At 36.0% G+C, this 22,509-nt stretch overlaps 4 protein-coding genes and 2 long non-coding RNA genes across 11 annotated transcripts; 4 read left to right on the plus strand and 2 right to left on the minus strand.

Annotated features, from left to right (window-relative positions):
• Nucleotides 1–94: 94 nt before the first annotated feature.
• On the minus strand, nucleotides 95–7,127 carry LOC145726487 (neo-calmodulin-like). 2 transcript variants are annotated; one of them, XM_081975613.1, is made up of 8 exons: nucleotides 7,006–7,127; nucleotides 6,624–6,931; nucleotides 3,831–3,950; nucleotides 1,282–1,450; nucleotides 1,082–1,225; nucleotides 818–1,030; nucleotides 707–763; nucleotides 95–628 (listed from the first exon to the last, which is right to left on the minus strand). In XM_081975613.1, exons 3-8 carry the CDS (start codon nucleotides 3,831–3,833, stop codon nucleotides 552–554), a joined length of 663 nt encoding a protein of 220 aa, XP_081831739.1. In that variant the 5' UTR covers nucleotides 3,834–3,950; nucleotides 6,624–6,931; nucleotides 7,006–7,127; the 3' UTR covers nucleotides 95–551. The 2 variants fall into 2 exon arrangements, with proteins under 2 accessions (XP_081831739.1, XP_081831738.1); XM_081975612.1 differs by lacking the exons at nucleotides 3,831–3,950; nucleotides 6,624–6,931; nucleotides 7,006–7,127 and adding an exon at nucleotides 3,143–3,323.
• On the plus strand, nucleotides 1,657–2,733 carry LOC145726508 (uncharacterized). The gene is made up of 3 exons (XR_014177609.1): nucleotides 1,657–1,788; nucleotides 1,888–1,956; nucleotides 2,546–2,733. It is a non-coding gene; the product is annotated as an uncharacterized LOC145726508 (long non-coding RNA).
• Nucleotides 7,128–10,071: 2,944 nt separating the features above from the next.
• On the plus strand, nucleotides 10,072–12,201 carry LOC145726498 (fatty acid-binding protein, heart-like). Of its 2 annotated transcripts, none has more exons than XM_081975626.1 (3): nucleotides 10,072–10,263; nucleotides 11,721–11,998; nucleotides 12,050–12,201. In XM_081975626.1, the coding sequence occupies exons 1-3, from the start codon at nucleotides 10,188–10,190 to the stop codon at nucleotides 12,101–12,103; spliced, it is 408 nt and encodes a 135-aa protein (XP_081831752.1). In that variant the 5' UTR covers nucleotides 10,072–10,187; the 3' UTR covers nucleotides 12,104–12,201. The 2 variants fall into 2 exon arrangements, with proteins under 2 accessions (XP_081831752.1, XP_081831751.1); XM_081975625.1 differs by lacking the exon at nucleotides 10,072–10,263 and adding an exon at nucleotides 11,375–11,666.
• A 206-nt stretch (nucleotides 12,202–12,407) lies between these two features.
• On the plus strand, nucleotides 12,408–14,995 carry LOC145726497 (putative fatty acid-binding protein). The gene is made up of 3 exons (XM_081975624.1): nucleotides 12,408–12,800; nucleotides 14,529–14,809; nucleotides 14,869–14,995. Exons 1-3 carry the CDS (start codon nucleotides 12,722–12,724, stop codon nucleotides 14,920–14,922), a joined length of 414 nt encoding a protein of 137 aa, XP_081831750.1. The 5' UTR covers nucleotides 12,408–12,721; the 3' UTR covers nucleotides 14,923–14,995.
• A 503-nt stretch (nucleotides 14,996–15,498) lies between these two features.
• Nucleotides 15,499–22,469, minus strand: LOC145726479 (TAR DNA-binding protein 43-like). 4 transcript variants are annotated; one of them, XM_081975587.1, is made up of 9 exons: nucleotides 22,059–22,469; nucleotides 20,330–20,499; nucleotides 20,127–20,267; nucleotides 19,860–20,067; nucleotides 19,655–19,808; nucleotides 19,506–19,597; nucleotides 18,866–19,072; nucleotides 18,546–18,793; nucleotides 15,499–16,219 (listed from the first exon to the last, which is right to left on the minus strand). In XM_081975587.1, the coding sequence occupies exons 1-8, from the start codon at nucleotides 22,300–22,302 to the stop codon at nucleotides 18,609–18,611; spliced, it is 1,401 nt and encodes a 466-aa protein (XP_081831713.1). In that variant the 5' UTR covers nucleotides 22,303–22,469; the 3' UTR covers nucleotides 15,499–16,219; nucleotides 18,546–18,608. The 4 variants fall into 4 exon arrangements, with proteins under 4 accessions (XP_081831713.1, XP_081831716.1, XP_081831715.1 ...); XM_081975590.1 differs by having other exon boundaries at nucleotides 18,546–18,778; nucleotides 22,059–22,468; XM_081975589.1 differs by having other exon boundaries at nucleotides 18,546–18,790; nucleotides 22,059–22,468.
• LOC145726509 (uncharacterized) lies at nucleotides 16,189–17,250 on the plus strand. Its single transcript, XR_014177610.1, has 2 exons — nucleotides 16,189–16,323; nucleotides 16,706–17,250. It is a non-coding gene; the product is annotated as an uncharacterized LOC145726509 (long non-coding RNA).
• Nucleotides 22,470–22,509: the final 40 nt, after the last annotated feature.

Here is a 22,509-nt window from a genome sequence, read left to right on the forward strand (position 1 = left end):
CGAATGCGGCCATTAAAGTCACATGATAATTTTAAATTATCTATGCCCGTGTATTAAACAAAATGGTGAGGATTAAGTAAATAAAACTAATAAATAGAAGGAAAATGTTTATTCTCTAGGGTGATAATTTTACTGGTCGGAAAATTTTTCCTTATAATCCAAGACATGTTTAAAGTAATACAATATTTCAACAATGTGTCTAAATTCGTCATTTTGTATGAGACTAATCCGTGTGCAACTGTATCACAATAAATATTTTATAATGTTATTTTTTCCAAGGAAATAAAGCAATAATCCTGATAATAAATCATAAGAATGTGTAGCTCGATATGTAACTAACTGTTAAAACTGTAAACACCTAGTAATAAAATTAATAGACATTTAAACCTAAACTAAAAAAATAGTCGTAAAAAAATAAAATATCACTTGTAAAAAAAAAACTTAAAAGTACAGACCAGTCGGTAATAGGTAATTGCAGTAGTGGTTCCTTATTAAACATACAAAGTGTGACAGTTAATTTATAATAAATACAACAGTTAGGTTAGGATTAGTTAATAGCCGGTGTACTCTTCGTCTTCGTCGTCGTAGCTATCGTCGTTGCCAGGTTCACCAAGTGCATTAACAAATTCTGAAATAGAAAAGTTGTTGAGCCCAGTTTGGCAACAGTGAAAACTAGTCTTAATTGTGACGTAATTTTACTACTGACCGTAAAAGTCAATGCGTCCATCCCCATCAACATCCACTTCCTTAATCATATCTTCAACTAAAATTAAAGCAAATTAAAACGAAAATCTTCGCAAATTATACAAACATTTACTTTCTTCTTCGGACAAATCTTCTCCTAAACATTGTAGCACAGCCCTCAAATCGGAAGCAGTTATATACCCCCGGTTATGTTTATCAAACACCCGGAAAGCGTCCCTTAACTCTTTCTCTTCCTCTTCTCTGGACAAAACCTGATCGGCGTCAGTGCCGGCGCCCGCCGACCATGCAATCTCCAAAAACTCTTCGAAACTAACGTTTCCATCACCTGACAAATTGACATTTTGACAAGTGATTTTCGACACGTTTGACAGCTCACCGTCCACGTCCACTTCCTGCAACATTTGCTGCAACTCTTCCGTTCTGGCAAACTGTCCCAGCGATCGCATCACCCGTCCCAGTTCCTCTTTCGTTATGCTACCGTCGCCATCTTTATCAAACAAACGGAACGCTTCACGAAATTCTACAAGTTTAACACGTTTCCGTCACTGTCTTTTATTACGGAAGCGATTTACTCACCTTTCATCTGACTTCGGGACACGTTGTTCAGTCTGGACGACGCATTAGCTGTCTGCTTGTCATTGGACAAGTGTTTCGACTCTTTTCCGAGCGGTTCTGTGATTGGTACTTCGATTTTTTTGAATGTCTGAACGCCATCTTGCGCGTCGACGTTTTCGTTTTGTTTAGTCTTAAAATCAAAAACATTTGTCAATTAGTACAAAAGAGGGAGCTTTAATTACACCTTTTTAAATGCTTAATGAATGGAGTCATTTTTTTTTATTAATCACAAACTGTCCCCTGTATTAAGATTTACGTCAATAATGCACTAAAACGTAACACAAACAAAGCAACTCCAGTTCAAAGTTGAACAACGTCACTTCATAGATCAACGCCATTAATCACCGCCTACTATACTAGAAAGCCTAGAAGGTGCCCGTGACAGTTTGCGTTTGTATTGTGGAAATTGAGTTTTTTGAGGATTGGATGAGTTTTTACAATTTAAAATCAAAACTTGGGGTTATTTGCGTAAGTTATTTTTGTTTGCTGCCGTTCATAAGTTTTTCAAGCCGCATTGTGACAGCAATTCAGGAAAAAGCCCAACCGTGTCAGTTTTTTACTTTACAGAAAACCAGAACTCAACAGTGGTTGAACACTTTGAAGTGAAATGATTTTACTCGAACACTATACTCAATGGTAAGTACCAGTGCTTTCTAGTACAGTAAACTTATTAGGTATTTGTTAGATGCACAGGTATGTGAGTTACATTTTAAAGCATCCTTCAATGTGAGAGCAACAAAAATAATTTTGAATGAATGTTCTTGGTAATAACATAAGAACCATTTACCAATTTTGCTTACCTAGTTTCAAGGATTTACAAATTTTCTTACATTGAACAGTGTTTAAACTAGTTTGCTGTTTGTTGTACTTTCCAGGACAAATGTTCTAACCAATTTGTTTAGGCTGGACTTGATTGTGCATAAAAAACTCTATCTAATACATATCTGGATCAGGAATGAACCTTTTTTTGATTTTTCACTCACAACTTGCAATCAACTACACGAAACCACTAAAAAAAACATATTTTTTACTGCAACTGCGTAGGTTTGTGTATAAAACAAAAAACGCTAACGCCGCGATTAAAAATGACATTTTAGGCTTTCTAGTATAGAGGGCGGTGCATTAATACGTCATTTCTTGACAATTCGCATAGCAACCCTAGATAACACGATGTGCCTAGATTAACCACGCAGTATTAAAACACTAATCTAATTTCTCTTTACAGGTTTAAAATTAAGAATTGCATTTGTTATCATTTTGCAATCACGGTTATAAATAACTAGAGTCCGGATTAAAAAGCACTAAGTTTTTGGACAGTTTCAAGAGTATATTGATGGTTCTGGAATGGTTTAGATTTGGAAATTCTTAGACAGTTCTGGAATTCTGTAGGAGATTCTAGAGCATTTGGAATCTTTTAGACCGTTTTGGAAGGCTTTTGACTGCTTGAGAAGCATTTTGGAGTTTCCGCAGTGTTTTAAAACATGTTTAAACTTTTTGAATAGTTTATAGGGCATATTGCAGGTTCTGGAAAGCTTTAAAGGCATTTGGAAACTCTTAGACGGTTGTAGAAGTTTTCTAGACTGTTTTGATATCTTCTGGGAGCTTCTAGACTAGTTGAAGAGCATTTGGAAGCCTTTAGAGAGTTCTAAAAGTGTTTGGAACCTTCTAAACCGTTATGGAAAGCTTGAGAAGCATTTTGGAATTTCTGTAATGTTTTCAAACCTTTTTAGACTACTTGAGAATTATATATATAAATATTATTTGCAAAAAAGCAAAATTTCTAGAAATCTCTATAAATAATTTAAACTTCTAAAACACTTACAAAGTAACCTCTAGATAGGGAAAACAAATCTAAACAACCAGCTAATTTAACCATGTTGATGACTACTCCAGCAACTTGACTGCACCTGGACCACTTTTAAACTTTGACTGATTGTCTGAGTAGTCAGTGGGAGTTAATTAAATAGTAAAATGGGGGAAAAAACACTTAAAACCGCACAAATCTGAGTGTACGTGATCGAAGATGAGTTTTCACTTTTATTTGTCGGCTTGCCTTACCAGGGAAATTCAATATTGCGGGGGATTTCCCAGTTTTGAGTAGACTTTTTATGACACACGCTTTATGAGATTGAATTACCTGGAATTTATCAATATTTTGCGTTTAATCAGATTTTAAAACCGTTTTTTGGCTTAAATATTTGTACCAAAACCAGACAAATTCTTGACACTGTAACAGCTGACCCTGTTTGATAATTAAAACAATGAAAGCTAAAAAAATCAGTATAATCGCAAATGACCAGAATGCGGATGAGTGTTTATAATAATAAATCTCTCTGTAATGTTTCATTTAATTAAACACTCGCCTAGATTAACGTTGACTTTACAATAAACGACAACAATAAAATTGTTTGTGTGTAAAAAGGTTTTTGAACTTTGCTCTGTTTCTCGCTCCTTCTCTCAGTGTGGAAAGTACTGCTTTATTAATGATTTATAAGAAAAATGACGCTTACCATTAGATCTTTGATTTGGTTAACGAAGGGAGAAGTGGTGAAAAAATTGTTGACAGCTGAAAACAGCTTCCCCTCGAACTTGGCCACCGTGCTGGTTCCTTTTAAACTTGTGTAAACTAGCTGGAAAAACACCAAAAACACAAATTTATACGCTCATACATCATCATCAGCATGTGACCAATAATTTTTTTGATTAATAAATGACCTCACGTATTAATAACAAATAACGATAATACTTTCATCATATGACTATCCAAAGTATCCGAGCAAAATACGGTAAAAGTTTAGAATTGTTGCGTTTATTCGGATTTGCGAATTGACCCACTCAGAATGTATGATTAGTTTAGTCCAGTTGGAGAAAGATAAAAATGAAGTCCTTATGAAACGAACAGAGCAAGCGTGACGTCAAAATTACGTAATTTGACACAATAGTAATTAAAACCAACTGTCAAATTACGTCATGATGGCGTCACATGCTTTTGCTAAGTTCTGAAAAGAGCACGAATGAATGTAAGTCACCTGACCTTTAGGTGTTAATAGAGTAAAAGCAAACCCGGTCTTCTGTCACCTGTCAGATTATAATTTCAACTAGTTGTTTAACAATAACGGTTTACTAGTCAGAATACTAATTTACTGTTAAAATAAATGTAAAGTTAATGGTTGTGACCATTAACTTTACATGAACTACCAGAAACACAGTTTGAAAGGACAGTCACGAATAAAATCGCTGGTAAAACCCACTTGGAGTGAGAAAACTACTGTTTTTAGCACATTTTTGGAATCCTCATAAAATTTCCTATCCAATAACCTAAAAAACACAGCAAGATGTGGTACAGTCAGGGAGAAAAGAGGTGTTAAAATTTGAACTGACATAAACACAGTTTGAAAAGACAGTCAGGGACAAAATCGCTGGTAAAATCCACTTGGAGTTAGAAAATGACTATTTTAAGCACATTTTTGGAATCCTCATTAATTTTCCTATCCAATAACCTAAAAGACACTGCAAGATGTGGTACAGTCAGGGAGAAAAGGGGTGTTAAAATTTGAACTGACATAAACACAGTTGGAAAGGACAGTCAGGAACAAAACCCACTTGGAGTGAGAAAATGACTATTTTAAGCACATTTTTGGAATCCTCATTAAATTTTCTATCCAATAACCTAAAAAAACACTGCAAGATGTGGTACAGTCAGGGAGAAAAGCGGTGTCAAAGTTTGAACTGACAGAAACACAATTTGAAAGGACAGTCAGGGACAAAATCGCTGGTAAAACTCACTTGGAGTGAGAAAATTACTGTTTTAAGTACATTTTTGGAATCCACATTAAATTTTCTATGTAATGGCCAGAAAAACACTACAAAATTTAGTACAGTCAGTGAAGAATGCGGTGTCAAAATTTGAACTGCCAGAAACACAGTTTGAAAGGACAGTCAGAAACAAAATCGCTGGTAAAACCCATTTGGAGTGAGAAAATGACAGTTTTAAGCACATTTTTGGAATCCTCATTAATTTTCCTATCCAATAACCTAAAAAACACTGCAAGATGTGGTACAGTCAGGGAGAAAAGCGGTGTCAAAGTTTGAACTGCCAGAAACACAGTTTGAAAGGACAGTCAGGAACAAAATCGTTAGTAAAACCCATTTGGAGTGAGAAAATGACAGTTTTAAGCACATTTTTGGAATCCTCATTAATTTTCCTATCCAATAACCTAAAAAACACTACAAAATTTGGTACAGTCAGGGAGAAAAGCGGTGTCAAAATTTGAACTGCCAGAAACACAGTTTGAAAGGACAGTCAGGAACAAAATCGCTGGTAAAACCCACTTGAAGTGAGAAAATTACTGTTTTTAGCACATTTTTGAAATCCTCATTAAATTTCCTATCCAATAACCTAAAAAACACTACAAAATTTGGTACAGTCAGGGAGAAAAGCGGTGTCAAAGTTTGAACAGCCAGAAACACAGTTTAAAAGGACAGTCAGGAACAAAATCGTTGGTAAAACCCACTTGGAGTGAGAAAATGACAGTTTTTAGCACATTTTTGAAATCCTCATTAAATTTCCTATCCAATAACCTAAAAAACACTACAAAATTTGGTACAGTCAGGGAGAAAAGCGGTGTCAAAGTTTGAACAGCCAGAAACACAGTTTAAAAGGACAGTCAGGAACAAAATCGTTGGTAAAACCCACTTGGAGTGAGAAAATGACAGTTTTTAGCACATTTTTGAAATCCTCATTAAATTTCCTATTCAATAACCTAAAAAAAACGCTACAAAATTTGGTACAGTCAGGGAGAAGAGTCAAAGTTTAAACTGCCAGAAACACAGCTTGAGAAGGACAGGCAGGGACAAAAAACTCTCTTGGAATGAGAAAAAGACTGTTTTACAGTTTTCATTTGACGGTGATTTAGACAACTCTGCACATATGGAAAAATCTTTCGAAAGTTTTTGTTTCTGAGCTTCATCATCAGATTTGTGCCTTTTAAAAACTCATTATAAACTGAGACAACACTAAATACGTACATTGTTTAAATGGTGTGCATATGCATGTAAAACGTGCAATTTAATAGCAATAAATTTGGTAAATATGTTTTAAAACTGTCAGCACCTATACTTTTACGATTTCCTTAATGACTTTTTGTGGTAAAACAATTTGTTTTTTTTTTGCGTTTAATTTTCCCAGAAACATCATTATTAATTACAAGTTTGACTAACGTGTAACTGACAGAAAAGCTCATTATTATAATTTATAGTTTTTTTTGATAATTAATTATTGCTAAAATTATGATATGACTTACCTGTGGAAACGATCCACACCAGTAAAAGTTAAAAAAAAGGCGTGGTTATTATCGCTTTTTGTTTTCTATGATAGAAAGTATTAGAGTGGCACTGGAATAACAAGTTTTCCCAAAAATTGGGTGGATAAACGTCGAGGAAATTGAAACGTGGAGTTTTTGACCGGATTATTGATATTTGTGTCTGTAAATAAGCGAGAGGCAGGAAAACTGCGGGAGAATGCTGGATTTTGCGCGCTCCAGAAACGCAGAGAAAACCTGGATGCGATTTTCCTCTCGCCTCCGCAATAACAACAATTTCCGCCAAAAACCTGCAAAACCACTGAGTTAATTGATTGTTTTCTTTAATAACTCTCCAAATAAATGGATTAAAAAATATACTTACAGAAAAACTAACACAACCGAAGTCGTGCCTGTTTCAAACCCAACTGACAAATCAAAATATTTCATTATCACTAAATAATTAAGTGATATCTTTAATGACCAAATAGGCAGATACCCCATAACCTGTCCAGTCTGGAATTTTTGCTTAAAAATAAACTAAACGGTTAATCGTGATTTACAACCTAATATAGTATCATTAGTATCATTGTAAGACTGATTAAGACAATTTATTGGTGTTTCAATTAGTATAATGCATTCAATTCTCCTGGGAATGCCTCTTGTACTCTCTCTCTGGTTGCTCCTCCTCAAACTCCGTCACTTTAGGTAGTCAGTCAGAGACAAAATCGCTGGTAAAACCCACTTGGAGTTCGAAAATTACTGTTTTAAGCACATTTTTGGAATCCACATTAAATTTCCTATACAATGGCCAGAAAAACACTACAAAATTTAGTATAGTCAGTAAAAAATGCGGTGTCAAAGTTTGAACTGACAGAAACACAGTTTGAAAAGACAGTCAGGAACAAAATTGCTGGTAAAACCCACTTGAAGTGAGAAAATTACTGTTTTTAGCACATTTTTGGAATCCTCATTAAATTTCCTATCTGATAGGCAGAAAACCACTACAAAATTTGGTACAGTCAGTGAGAAATGCGGTGTCAAAATTTGAACTGGCAGAAACACAGTTTGAAAGGACAATCAGGAACAAAACTCACTTGGAGTGAGAAAATTACTATTTTAAGTACATTTTTGGAATCCTCATTAAATTTCCTATCCAATAACCTAGAAAACACTGCAAGATGTGGTAAAGTCAGAGAGAAAAGGGGGTGTTAAAATTTGAACTGACATAAACACAGTTTGAAAGGACAGTCAGGAACAAAATCGCTGGTAAAATCCACTTGGAGTGAGAAAATGACTATTTTAAGTACATTTTTGGAATCCTCATTAATTTTCCTATCCAATAACCTAAAAAACACTGCAAGATGTGGTACAGTCAGAGAGAAAAGGGAGTGTTAAAATTTGAACTGACATAAACACAGTTTGAAAGGACAGTCAGGAACAAAATCGCTGGCAAAACCCACTTGGAGTGAGAAAATGACTATTTTAAGCACATTTTTGGAATCCTCATTAAATTTCCTATCCAATAATCTAAAAAGCACTGCAAAATGTGGTACAGTCAGGGAGAAAAGCGGTGTCAAAATTTGAACTGACATAAACACAGTTTGAAAGGACAGTCAGCATCAAAATCGCTGGTAAATCCACTTGGAGTGAGAAAATGTCTATTTTAAGTACGTTTTTGGAATTCTCATTAAATTTCCTATCCAATAACCTAAAAAACACTGCAAGATACGGTACAGTCAGGGAGAAAAGCGGTGTCAAAGTTTGAACTGACATAAACACAGTTTGAAAGGACAGTCAGCATCAAAATCGCTGGTAAATCCACTTGGAGTGAGAAAATGTCTATTTTAAGTACGTTTTTGGAATTCTCATTAAATTTCCTATCCAATAACCTAAAAAACACTGCAAGATAGGGTACAGTCAGGGAGAAAAGCGGTGTCAAAGTTTGAACTGACAGAAACAAAGTTTGAAAGGACAGTCAGCATCAAAATCGCTGGTAAATCCACTTGGAGTGAGAAAATGACTATTTTAAGTACATTTTTGGAATTCTCATTAAATTTCCTATCCAATAACCTAAAAAACACTGCAAGATACGGTACAGTCAGGGAGAAAAGCGGTGTCAAAGTTTGAACTGACATAAACACAGTTTGAAAGGACAGTCAGGAACAAAATCGCTGGTAAAATCCACTTGGAGTGAGAAAATGACTATTTTAAGTACATTTTTGGAATCCTCATTAATTTTCCTATCCAATAACCTAAAAAACACTGCAAGATGTGGTACAGTCAGAGAAAAAAGGGGTGTTAAAATTTGAACTGACATAAACACAGTTTGAAAGGACAGTCAGGAACAAAATCGCTGGTAAAATCCACTTGGAGTGAGAAAATGACTATTTTAAGTACATTTTTGGAATCCTCATTAATTTTCCTATCCAATAACCTAAAAAACACTGCAAGATGTGGTACAGTCAGAGAAAAAAGGGGTGTTAAAATTTGAACTGACAGAAACACAGTTTGAAAGGACAGTCAGGAACAAAATCGCTGGTAAAATCCACTTGGAGTGAGAAAATGACTATTTTAAGTACATTTTTGGAATCCTCATTAATTTTCCTATCCAATAACCTAAAAAACACTGCAAGATGTGGTACAGTCAGAGAGAAAAGGGGTGTTAAAATTTGAACTGACATAAACACAGTTTGAAAGGACAGTCAGGAACAAAATCGCTGATAAAATCCACTTGGAGTGAGAAAATGACTATTTTAAGTACATTTTTGGAATCCACATTAATTTTCCTATCCAATAACCTAAAAAACACTGCAAGATGTGGTACAGTCAGAGAAAAAAGGGGTGTTAAAATTTGAACTGACATAAACACAGTTTGAAAGGACAATCAGGAACAAAACCCACTTGGAGTGAGAAAATGACTATTTTAAGCACATTTTTGGAATCCTCATTAAATTTCCTATCCAATAATCTAAAAAGCACTGCAAAATGTGGTACAGTTAGGTAGAAAAGCGGTGTCAAAGTTTGAACTGACATAAACACAGTTTGAAAGGACAGTCAGGAACAAAATCGCTGGTAAAACTCACTTGGAGTGAGAAAATGACTGTTTTAAGTACATTTTTGGAATCCTCATTAAATTTCCTATCTAATGGAAAAAAAATATCTAAATAAACTAACGGTTAACCGTGATTTACAACCTAAAATAGTATCATTGTAAGACTGATTAAGACAATTTATTGGTGTTTCAATTAGTATAATGCATTCAATTCTCCTGGGAATGCCTCTTGTACTCTCTCTCTGGTTGCTCCTCCTCAAACTCCGTCACTTTAAGCCGAAAATAGATTCAATTGAATACAATTCATAATTATTATCCCTTTTTTCTATTCATATACGCATTGTCCGCTTAATTGCCGATAGGGACTTTGGTCTGAGGTGTAATTGAAAAATTACAGTTGCTTTCAGACCTCTGCCCATATAGGACGCAGTTGCTTCAAGTCTCCTAACACTCACATACAAAAAGTTGGTACAGTGGTAATTTTTAATAAATTAACTAAATTTTCAAGCAAAATGGTGGATGCGCAACTAGGTAAAACATACAAACTTGAAACCAGCGAGAATTTTGATGAATACATGAAGGCCGTAGGTGAGTACAATTTTTTACACCACCCAGTATAATTAAGATCGTCGTAAATTAGTTAATTATTTTATAACCCTGACCGGACTTTGGTTAATCCTTTTATTGACCAGTAAAGTGAATTGCTAAATTCAATAATATTAATCTAAAAACTTATTTTTGAGAATTAATGGTTTTGTAATTTATTGGCCCCCTGTATAGATATAAAGAGATTAAGGTCTTATTGAGTCCAAGTTGCACTTTTTTATTACTATGAACAGAGACAATAAGCTTTCTCTTAATTTTAAGTTAAAATTATTGAATTAAATTACATTGTAATGCTAAAATTGATCCATATTACTTTAATACGTTAATGGTCTGGATTCGTATAATGTCACTTATGACAGTCTATTTCTTTCTATCACTTGGCTAATGAGAGAGAACGAGTTAAAAACCAAACCGACAGTCGACATTTCTGGCTGTAATGTTGCCAGGTCTACCATTAAAACGTCGCTCTTTTTTTCTCTAAAACCACGTGATATATTTGTCACTAATCTCCAAACTGTCAAAATTTCACTAAAATTTGCAAAAATTATATTTTTCGAAACAAGACATGTTGCCACGTGACCGTCTAGCTAAGTAGTGTTCTCAAACTGTCAAACTGAGCACAGTTTCCAAAAATTAGGATTTAGAAATGTTTTTTTGTAGTGATCGATATAAAACGTCTTCCTGAGATTTATGACAGTGGTCACGTGACTGACTAGCTAAATTATCCTCTGAAACCACGTGATATCTAATATCAAAATTTGACTAGAATTTGCATGAATTACAGTTTTCAAAACAGGACGGGTTTTCTGAAATTTACGACAATTATTTGGACTCAAATCACGTGACAACTGTCACTGTCGTCAGAACTGTGCTTAAAAGTTGCAAAAATCTAGGTTTAGAAAAGTTTTCTTGTTGCAGTATTCTATATAAAACGTATTTCTGAGATTTATTTAGTGGTTACGTGACGTAGCAATTTGTTTTTCTCATATAAATTGTTTATTTTTTCATCTACCGCTTATAAATATTTTGACTTGGCAACACTGTCTGCCGCTTCTAGCCGGCAGCCGGCATCTGACAAAACAGTAAACAAACTGCAAACTGGAATTATTGATCCTTATCAAGTTATAAACAAATATCAATTTAAAAAGAAAGATTTATGTGTGTTATAAAAAAGTGAGTTGTTTATAACTTATTCGCGTTATTTCCGCTTATCAGCAACTTCTTTTTATTCCCCTGGGTGTAATTTAACTCACAAAAATCAACACAGTTTGGTGATACCATTTTTGGGGCCAATTCCACATTGAAAATGTCTCTAGACTCTGTAATAGGCAAAAAATACAAACTTTCAACCAGTGAAAACTTTGAAGAATACATGAAAGCCTTGGGTAGGGCTCCTCCAATCCATCCAGTCCAAATTATTAATCACTAAAAACTTGTAGGTGTTGGGCTCATAACTAGAAAGGTAGGCAACACAGTGTCTCCAGTGATTGACCTGAAAAAAGAAGGAGATGAGTACATTCTAAGCTCCAGTTCCACCTTCAAAAACGTCGTGACTAGATTCAAACCTGGAGTGGAGTTTGAGGAAGAAACTCCAGATGGTAGGAAGGTGAAGGCCACCATTACTATTGAAGGAAACACCCTGAAAGAGGTGCAAAAGTCTCCAGATGGGAAAGTGACTACAATTGACCGTACTTTCACAGATGAAGAAGTGAAAATTGTAAGTACTCTGTTTTTAATGGCAAATTTTTGATTTTTTAATGGTTTTCAGGTGATGACAATAGGAGAGATTGTGTCCACTAGGGTTTATAAATTGCAGGCTTAAATTTGCGGCTGGTCCAAATGTAGTGTGTAGGTTCAATGTTTCCTAAAAAGAATTGTGTCAAAATGCTTTTTCCAATATAATAAAAGGGTGTGTGAACATTTTAGTTGTTTCATTTTAATGTTCACAAATTGTGTAGTGTCCACCAATAGTTAAGTGGTGGCAACGCTGCATGTTAGCTGTCATTTGTCAAGAGAGAGAGAGAAAGTGTTGAGATTAAGGTTAGGAAAAAAAGAGGTTAAGAAAGAGGGGGTTCTGGCCATCCTACAATTGTTAAATTTGTCTGGCTTGTGCAAAAGTATCAATGAACATTCCAACATAAAAAAATATCTATTTTTAAAATTTCTGAAAAATCATGGTAGTACTAAACCAGTAAATGACAACGTTGCATTCATATGAGTGAATAACCGGTCAACAAAACAAGTGGGGGGGTAAAAGTAGCGTTGGTGCGGTACACACACAATAATAAGCCACCGCACAGTCCAGACTTTGAACCCGGTGGTCTTAAAATTTATCATACTTGAACGATAAATACCCACGTAGCGTTGCTTTTCGTTCATCGACCACTTAACCGGTATTTAATCGACTTCGTACAGTTAGTGTGCATTTGAGTTTGAAAAAATGGCGTTGGATTCCCTACTAGGCAAGAAATTCAAGCTGGCCACCAGCGAGAAATTCGACGAGTACATGAAGGCTTTAGGTAAATATGGTTTTTCCAGTCTTTTGCCGGTCTATTTTAGTTTTTAGTAAACACGTTTATCATCTTTATGTACATGGTAACAGTTCAATAACGTTCAAGGTTGATAAATAACGGTAACACTAATAGCAGAGGCTGTTATGAATTAAAAAATTAATGATAAAACAATTTTCAATAAATTACTGTAATAATTTTATTTAGGTGCATTTTCATTCATCATTTTTAATTCTGTACAAAGTTCAATTTTTGTACATTGACGCTCTTATTCATACAAAATGGTATTTACTTGTTTAATGAGTGGATTGAACCTTTGACCTACCGCAAAACAAGTCACTTAATTTTTATGGTATGCTTATACAGTACATTAAATGAGTAATGCACAGGTGACCTAATTTGTTGTACAGGGTGTCTCAAAAGTAGCAAAGGTGCTTTTGCAAACATGTGCTCAATTTTTGTGAAAGAAAATTTCCACAGATTTCGTTTTCAAGCTCCATGGAACAAAAGCATAATTTAACCAACTGTCAAATTACGTCATTGTGACGTCAAAAACGCGCTGCTCGCTCCATGGAGCTTGAAAACGAATGCGGCCAAAATGGCGGAATTGTGTGGCCTGTGTTACGTATAACTTTGACAGAACAGAAAAATAAAATAAAGTTTAGAAAAGGGCAAATCAAAATGGCCTGGAAAAAATTACGTGACCTTAAAAAACTGGTTGGAGTGAAACACCGCCTACTATACTAGAAAGCCTAGAAGGTGCTTGTCAAAAATTCCAATATGGCGGGAATAGTGATGACAGTTTGTATTGTGGAAATTGAATTTTTTGAGGATTAGACGAATTTTTACGGTTTAAAATCAAAACTTGAGGTTATTTGCGTAAGTTATTTTGGTTTGCTGCCGTTCATAAGTTTTTCAAGCCACATTGTAACAGCAATTCAGGAAAAAGCCCAACCGTGTCAGTTTTTTACTTTACAAAAAACCGGATCTAACTCAACAGTGGTTGAACACTTTGAAGTGGGATGATTTTACTACAACACTATACTCAATGGTAGGTACGAGTGCTTTTTAGTACAGTAAACTTGTTAGGTACTTGTTACATGAACAGGTATGTGAGTTACATTTTAAAGCATCCTTCATTGTGAGAGCAACAAAAATAATTTTGAATGAATGTTCTTGGTAATAACATAAGAACTATTTACCAGTTTTGCTTACCTAGTTTCATGGATTTACATATTTTCTTGTTTAAACTAGTTTGCTGTGTGTTGTACTTTCCAGAACAAATGTTCTCACCAATTTGTTTAGGCTGGACTTGATTGTGTATAAAAAGCTCCATCTATACATATCTGTATCAGGAATGAACCTTTCTTTGCTAAAATGGCGGAAATGTCACGTGACAAAAACTGTTTAAAAGTCATAACCATTGTCAAAACCAATCTAATTTTTTGGTAATTCTTAAAAAATATGAAAAAAAATACTATTTAGTATTATTACTGCAATTTTCTTCATGGTATTATATTAGAATGCAAAATAATAATCAGAAATAGGATCAGCCATTGGCCAACGAGTCAGAAAATGTCATAGCCACGTGAGAATTCAACCAATGTAGCCTCTGCAAACAGGCCTTATGAAACACCCGTGAATTAAAACAAGCTGTGGAAACGCACTATTAACTAGATTCCAGTACGTTTCTGACTAAACACCATCATCAACATTAATAACAATTTTCTTGTCTAGGTGTTGGCTTAATAACCAGAAAAGTAGGAAACTCAGTGTCTCCAGTAGTGGAGTTGAGCAAAGAAGGTGACGAATACGTTCTTACCTCAAATTCGACGTTCAAAAATGTGGCGACCAAGTTCCAGCCGGGAGTGGAACAGGATTTGGAAACGGCAGACGGTAGGAAGGTAAAGTCGACCTTCACCATCGATGGGAACACCATCAAGGAGGTGCAAAAGGGGGCGGACGGTAAAGTTGTCAGCACCTTGGACCGCACTTTCACCAACGACGAAATCAAAATGGTGACGATTCGGTTATTTTGACAGCTGTGACGCAGCCACTAATTAAGGGTTTGTTGCAGGTTATGACAGCTGGAGATGTCACCTCCACCCGAATCTATAAACCTCTAGCATAAGATGTTTTCTTTGGTATATAATAGTTTTGTTACTGTCAATTTAATATTATTAAATATTTTCTAGAAAAAATAATACTTTTATTGTACAGCTACAGAGAAAAAAAGTCTAAAGAAGCTAGAAAAACTGTAGAAAGGGATAACAGATAAACTTGCCTGTAAATAAAACAATAATAAACAATTGCAAAAAGTGTATTTTAGGCTTCTGTAGGATTATAACCAAAGTCAAATCCATAATTTCTGAGATGGGTCGTGTCACTGTTTGAGTTCCTCCATCCTCAGGAACCGGACACCTTCCTGTCATTTGAATCATACCGTTAAAACCTTCTAAAACAAGTTAGTATACAACTTAAAAAGTAAGGATTGTAAGGATTAATTAAGGTTAAAAACAGAAGGGAATACATACCTAAAACTCACCAGGATAACAACAATAAAAAACAAACATACCCAATCTAACCACACCCCGTCCGTCTCAAATCCATCCAACAATCACATATAAAATAGTATTCGCTCTTTTTTCGTGTGGTTTTACATTGATGACGTTTCCATCCATCATACCCGAAATAAAACTCATTCCAATCACGCTGCTGTCTTCAGCATCTATTTTCTTGCATCAAGATACAATTAAACATACGACACATCTCTATATAAATCTACTTTATATTGCGTAAACAGTTTCAGTCCACAACTAACGCGCGCTGCCTTTCTTACATATTTTATACACAAAAAGAAAAAAAAAACACCAACAACTGTCCCATCATCATCATACCGCGCTCTTACTGCTTACATTTGCACTTAAAGACGAAAAATAACACTCGTTTATAAATATACAGTCTAAACCTACGGTTACACACTATAATACAACTCTAAAAGGAGATTAGAGTAAGAGAGTAAAAGAGTTTCCGGAAAACGTGTCACAACGAGCTAGGTTGCAATTAAAAGGAAAACAGTGCCGAAAGATGTTTAAGCAAATTAGCACACCACACGCATATCACAGCAAGATTGAGTTTTGTTTGCACAGTTTGGCAACGCCCAGTCAGGCCCTTTTTCTCTAATAAACAAATTCAAATTAGCTAACATGCATACAGTTTTTTTTTTTTTGAAACCGATACCAAAATTTGCTTAAACTTCTTTTGTTTCGGTTGATCAAACACGACAAACACGACTAATCTACTTGAAAGAAACAAACTTTGTTCACCTCTTAATGGTTTAGTGGGCGTGACGCCGAGTGGGGGCGCTGCACGACTGCTAACGTCGTGACACTTTGATCGGTACCATCGCTCCGGTTATTTTTACTCATCTAGAATGTAAAAAGTATGTCAAACACTGAAATCTCTGTTTAGTGACTTCTGACTGTTGCGCCATATCCCTTATCTCATTCAACACTTCAAGCAAGTGCCAGAAGTCTCTAACACTTAAATCTTGACTAAATGACCATTTTGAAAGTGCCAGACACCTCTAAATATTACTGAAAATTTTCTGAAAAGTTCCAGAGCCCTCTCTACAACGATCTTAAACTTTCCCAGAATTGTTTTAAATAGCCAGAGACGTCTAGGACGATTTTCAAAGTTCCATAGACCTTTAAATGCTAATGACAACCTTCTAAAAAGTGCGAGAGGCCTCTACAAAAGTGTTAAACCTTCCCAGAGGCCTCTAGGACCGTTTTGAATATGCCAAAGACCTCTAAATGCTACTAACATTCCGAAAAGCTGTAGAGTCCTCTACAGCTGTATTAAACTTTCCCAGAACTGTTTTAAATTGCCACAAGCCACTGAATTTGCCAAAGACATCTAAATGTTACTGAGAATTTTCTGAAAAGTTCCAGAGCCCTCTACAACGATCTTAAACTTTCCCAGAACTGTTTTAAATTGCCAGAGACGTCTAAGACCATTTTGAAAGTTCCATAGACCATTAAATGCTATTGACAACCTTCTAAAAAGTGTCAGAGACCTCTACAAAAGTGTTAAACCTTCCCAGAGGCCTCTAGGACCGTTTTGGATGTGCCAAAGACCTCTAAATGCTACTGAGAACAATCCGAAAAGCTCTAGAGCCCTCTACAGCTGTATTAAACTTTCCCAGAACTGTTTTAAATTGCCACAAGCCACTGAATTTGCCAAATACATCTAAATGTTACTGAGAATTTTCTGAAAAGTTCCAGAGCCCTCTACAACGATTTTAAACTTTGCCAGAATTGTTTTACATTGCCAGAGACGTCTAGAACTATTTTGAAAGTTCCATAGACCTTTAAATGCTATTGACAACCTTCTAAAAAGTGCGAGAGGCTTCTATAAAAGTGTTAAACCTTCCCAGAGGCATCTAGGACCGTTTTGAATGTGCCAAAGACCTTTAAATGCTACTGAGAACAATCCGAAAAGCTCTAGAGCCCTCTACAGCTGTATTAAACTTTCCCAGAACTGTTTTAAATTGCCAGAGGCCTCTAGGACTATTTTTCTAAGTCCCATAGACCTCTAAATGCTATTGACAATTTTCTAAAAAGTGCCAGAGGCCTCTAGGACCATTTTGAATGTGCCAAAGACCTCTAAATGCTACTAACATTTCGAAAAGCTCTAGAGCCCCCTACAATTGTCTTAAACTTTCCCAGAACTGTTTTAAATTGCCAGAGACGTCTAAGACCATTCTGAAAGTTCCATAGTCCTTTAAATGCTATTGACAACCTTCTGAAAAGTGTCAGAGGCCTCTACAAAGGTGTTAAACCTTCCCAGAGGCCTCTAGGACCGTTTTGAATGTGCCATAGACTTCTAAATGCTATTGACAACCTTCTAAAAAGTGCCAGAGCCTCTACAAGTGTCTTAAACCTTCCCAGACATATTTTAAATTGTCAAAGTCCTCTAGAACCATTTGGAAGTGCCACAGCTCTCTAAATATTACTGAAAACCTTCTAAAAATTTTTGGTATATAAACTTTGACCCCAATGAGAATGGCAAACAAGCTATAATCCAATGTTTGCAATGCTTGTTTAATATAAAACTCTCAACAGAAATGATTAATTACCTTTTGTAACATGTATCAAAGAAGGATATTATTGACAGTGTTAGAATATTAATCTGGCATGAAATTAGTTAGCAATTTAAACAATGTATATTCTAATTATGGTTTAGTACCTCAAATTTGCGTTCTTCACTAAGTCATCAAAGGCTTGAAAAGAGATTTAATCAAAATTTTAATTACATTAATACTTAAAGAAGTGACTGTCATACTTTATCAAGTTATGGAAAATTACTTATAAGGAATTAAGTGTAAAATGATGGCCCTTCTTAGATTCAAAAAAATGTTAATAATTATTATAGTGACCACTTACAATTAAACATTTTTTAACTGCTTAAATGCTTTTTCTCGTGTTTTCTTCATCATCAATTTTTGGTTGGTCATATACTATATAATTTATTTTAGCTCTTGCCTTGAACCAATGTCACATTTAATGACTGACATACGTTTTTTTGCTGGTGATCGTGACGCAACAGTAACTGAACAGACTATAACTGAACTTTGTGTAAACACATTTTTATTGCCATCTTTCCTCTGAAACTATTTTGTGATGTTTCAGCATTTTTGACCACATAAATGCACAACAAATTATTTATTAAATTAATTAATTAAAAGCTCACCAATAAAGAAGTGACAGACCTCCGGACTACTTCGCCAACCGTCTGCAAGACGGTCGCCCTTCCCTAGTCGTATTTCAGGAAATTTTTGTCCTGGTTCTGGCCGGGTGGAGGTCGGGCTGGCCATTGTCCGCCCTCTTGACCGCCTCCGCTCGGACCGCCGCCTCCTGTTGACATCCAGTTGAGGAAGCCGGGCCCGCCTCCACCTCCTTGGTTGCCACCTCCTTGATTGTTTCCTGCAAAATTGCCTACTAACAGTTTGAAAAAAACACTAACAATTTTCAGTACAAAACCATCGAAAATCAAAGAATTTAATGTCTTACCTGTATTGTTGTTGGGTCCATTACTGAAACCTTGATTGAAATTGGGTTCCGGTTGGTTCTGCAAGTTCCCAATGAGGCCCCAGCTGGCTTGGTTCAAAGCGGCCGCTACTAGAGCGGGATTCATCGGCAAGGCTCCCAAATTCAGCCCCAAACCTAACGGATTGCAGCCGCCTTGATTGTTATTCTGTCCCCCTTGGCCCGTTATACCTTCAACGTCAACTTTATGTCTAATACTACCCTCAACATGTAGATTTAATACAAACAAAAACTAGGTAATTGTTGGGTTACTTATCTTGTATGAAGGAAATTGGATTTTTAAGGATAGAACCGACTTTATTACTAAATTATTATTAATTAAATATAAACTGATTAGAAAGTCAGGTCTTTTGCTAAACTTTGAATATTTCATGTTACATTCCTGGGTCGCGTGCTGTAACCTATAAAATACACAACACACTGTATACCAAGTGGTTTAACAAGGTTTAATAAGCCTTGAGCATTGACAAAAAATTACCTGGATTTTGGGTAAGTCTCGTAGTAGAACTTGAGGAAATAAAGGACTCAGGAGAAAGGAGATGCACTAAATTACCAATAATAAAAAAAAATACACTCTCACAATAAAATCAATTAGTGAGCATACCTAAAGCTTGCAAATTTGGCATGTCCAAGTTTCCTCTAGGACCTCCTTGGTTGCCCCAATTACCTTGGTTTGGTCCGGGGGGACCGTTATACCTAACCAAAAATAAATACCGCGTAAATAACTATTTTTATTTTTTGTAAACAAACTACCTTTGGGGGTACATGCCGCCAGGACCATCAGGACCGCCTGGAGGACCTCTATTAGGACCATGCAATCTCATATCGCCTCCTCTATGGTCGTAACCGTGTTTTGATGTTCTGGTCTCGGATTTTGGGGCAGCGTTAGACACGTGCACTGAAACACCTAGAAAAACAATTAAGTTTAAATAGCTGATTGGATAGGAAATCAAAATACCTTTAATGATGTGGTCTTCGCCGCACAAACTTTGCGCCACTTCCGGATCGAGAAACGTCACAAAACTGAACGCTCTAAACGGTTTCGGGATGAATACGTCAGTAACTTCACCGAATTTGCCGAAGTATTCCCTGAGATCGTCCGCGGTCAAATCTTCAGTACAACGACCAATGAACACTTTACAAGGAACTTGTTGGATAAGACCCTCCTACAATTTACAAGCAGCCATTAGATCCATGATTTTATGACTTTAGAAAAATATGTTACTTTGGAGTTAGGGACTTTGACGTCACACCATCGACCGTCAATCATGTGTCGTTGAGCCAACACTCGCATCTGCGATTCGTATGAGGCAAACCTGATAAAGCCAAAGCCTTTTGATTGACCGGATTTAGGGTCTTTTTTTACCTGCAACCATTGAGAATGCCAGTTTAGTTTCTGGGTTTATTAACAAAAATGTCAAGACATACTTGAGCCATTAACACTTCACCGAAAGTTTCAAAGTACTCGCGTAAGTACTGTTCCGTAGTTTTCCAAGGCAGGCCCAGAACAATTAAGTCGGTACATCGCAGTTTCGTTTCCATGCGCTTTGTTTTTGCAGTGGAATTTTCCAGATTGTCATCACTTTTACGTTTGTTTTCTAGAAGAAATGAACCCACTGTTTTCTTTTCTATACTCTATTCACAAGGCAAACCCAATGAAAGTCATTTATTGAATATTTGATATTTTTATGGTTTTTTATTGACTTTTTCATTATTTTTACCGCTTTTAACATCAAAAATGTTTGATGTTTTACCTTTTCAGCTCTCTGGTTTGCGGGAGTAATCATTTTACTTCATCTAACTCAAATTTGTTGTGAACAAATGCATTAATTAACCCAAACTTAACAGAGACAGGAAAACACTCATTAGCCTCATTAATCCTACATTCTATACCTATTTTTTGTTTGTTTTTTAAGGCAAACCCTGAAGTTTACAACTGTTCCAATGGGATAGATTCCCAAGGAAACATTACCAAAGTTACATTGCTAGAAACAAAACCATTGTAAGTTCCTTAATAGCATGTAACACAACTCTTGCATATACTCTAGACTATCATTTTTTTTAGTTCTAGTTTTTAGTTACTTTCTTGACATCTTGACTCAAATGATTTAGTCAAAATCAGTCATCTATAACAAATAATTTGACAGTTGTAGAAATAACAGACCACTCTCAAAGTGATTGGTGGTAGATAGATAAAGCTTCTGAATATTGTCTGAAAGCAAATTTTATATTGAGATACTCAAGGCCGCATTTGTTTTCACACTCCATGGAGTGATGTGACGTCACAATGACGTAATTTGACAAAACCACAAATTGACCAACTGTCAAACTACGTCAATAGGACGTCACATTCAATCTGCTTGGTCCATAGACTCTGATCTGAGATCTGAAAGCCAGTGCAGCAAGTTGTTAGCTTTTAATCATAAAGCTGGATTTATAAACTCTGTTATTCCCGTTGCTCGTAATTCGCGTCGTTTCCACGTTACTCGTAGTTCGTTGCTCGGACCGGTTGTTCGTGTGTTAACAGATTAATCAATTTATATTGTGTTACTGGTTGTTGGAGTTGTTCGTTTCTGATTGGTCAGATATATTTGACATTTGACATATTTTAATAATTTTGTGTTGACGTTGGAAATGTCAATATCATCTGATCTCTTTAAGCACTCTCATTGGTTGAATTGCGAATCACCAGCAACAGAAATAAAATTTGGTTAAATGAGAACAACAGAGAATAACGGCCAGCAACAATGGAAAGTATGAGCAACGCGATAACCGAGGTTTATAAATGTATGCGTGCGAATCCCTATGTGTTATTTTCGGAACAGCGCCAATCACGAACAACGAATTACGAGCAACGGGAATAACAGAGTTTATAAATCCAGCTTAAGCATTCAAACACACCACTTATATATTAAAATGCCAGTTAACACCACATACTACATAATATTATTATTACTAGCAAGGAGTCAGAAATACTGCCTTCTTTACGTGCTACAAACATGTAGACTAGACCAAACTCTTCAAACAAAACAATCAAAATGTCATTTTGTCAATCCTGTCTCTACTCATTTTTACCATTACACTCCATTATATTTGCCATAAAATACACATTTTCTCATAAGAGGGGCGCACATACGTTCAATAACCACATACTAACCTTTTGGAAACACACAGTAATAAATGTGGGTGCCCCAACCCCCGTCGGGGGGCGGATGCAACCGGCCATCATTCAGTCTCACGCCCCTCACGGATTTATTCTCGGGATTGCGATATTTGAGGCCCGAAGCGCCCGGAAATTGGGCCGCCAACGTGCTCAGCAACAGCGTGCCGTCGTCCTCGGTGGGCAACTCGATCGGCTCCTCGCCCTCATCCTCTGCCACTTGCAAATACTCGATCGACATTCTCTTTCAGCTAAATCAGTTCAGACACACTCCAAGTACACTCAAACGCCTATTGTACAAAGAGGCGATGCCTCAAAACAGCCCCAAATAGACAACACACCAACATACGCTCATCAACCAACAACGGTGTACATAGGTGTAATAAAAATGGCGGCCGTGATAATCGTAATGATACGTCGATTGTGGATCGCGGATCAAGTAGTTTTA

This window comes from Ips typographus, linkage group LG3 (assembly GCF_016097725.1).
Source record: "Ips typographus isolate SLU linkage group LG3, UJ_Ityp_2.0, whole genome shotgun sequence".
In the NCBI taxonomy this organism is placed as follows: domain Eukaryota; kingdom Metazoa; phylum Arthropoda; class Insecta; order Coleoptera; family Curculionidae; genus Ips; species Ips typographus.

Excerpts from the sequence above, each read along its gene's own strand:
- LOC145726487 (XM_081975612.1), bottom strand. The coding sequence starts at position 3,196 with ATGGTTAAATTAGCTGGTTGTTTAGATTTGTTTTCCCTATCTAGAGGT. Across the intron at positions 1,031-1,081 it reads GCAGGAAGTGGACGTGGACG|GTGATGGAAACGTTAGTTTC; the intron begins GTGAGCTGTCAA and ends TCAATTTGTCAG. Across the intron at positions 629-706 it reads TGGACGCATTGACTTTTACG|AATTTGTTAATGCACTTGGT; the intron begins GTCAGTAGTAAA and ends TTTCTATTTCAG.
- LOC145726498 (XM_081975625.1), top strand. The coding sequence starts at position 11,588 with ATGTCTCTAGACTCTGTAATAGGCAAAAAATACAAACTTTCAACCAGT. Across the intron at positions 11,667-11,720 it reads AGAATACATGAAAGCCTTGG|GTGTTGGGCTCATAACTAGA; the intron begins GTAGGGCTCCTC and ends AAAAACTTGTAG. Across the intron at positions 11,999-12,049 it reads CAGATGAAGAAGTGAAAATT|GTGATGACAATAGGAGAGAT; the intron begins GTAAGTACTCTG and ends AATGGTTTTCAG.
- LOC145726497 (XM_081975624.1), top strand. The coding sequence starts at position 12,722 with ATGGCGTTGGATTCCCTACTAGGCAAGAAATTCAAGCTGGCCACCAGC. Across the intron at positions 12,801-14,528 it reads CGAGTACATGAAGGCTTTAG|GTGTTGGCTTAATAACCAGA; the intron begins GTAAATATGGTT and ends TTTCTTGTCTAG. Across the intron at positions 14,810-14,868 it reads CCAACGACGAAATCAAAATG|GTTATGACAGCTGGAGATGT; the intron begins GTGACGATTCGG and ends GGTTTGTTGCAG.
- LOC145726479 (XM_081975587.1), bottom strand. The coding sequence starts at position 22,302 with ATGTCGATCGAGTATTTGCAAGTGGCAGAGGATGAGGGCGAGGAGCCG. Across the intron at positions 20,068-20,126 it reads TCAAAGTCCCTAACTCCAAA|GAGGGTCTTATCCAACAAGT; the intron begins GTAACATATTTT and ends TGTAAATTGTAG. Across the intron at positions 19,073-19,505 it reads GCCAAATTTGCAAGCTTTAG|GTATAACGGGCCAAGGGGGA; the intron begins GTATGCTCACTA and ends TTGACGTTGAAG.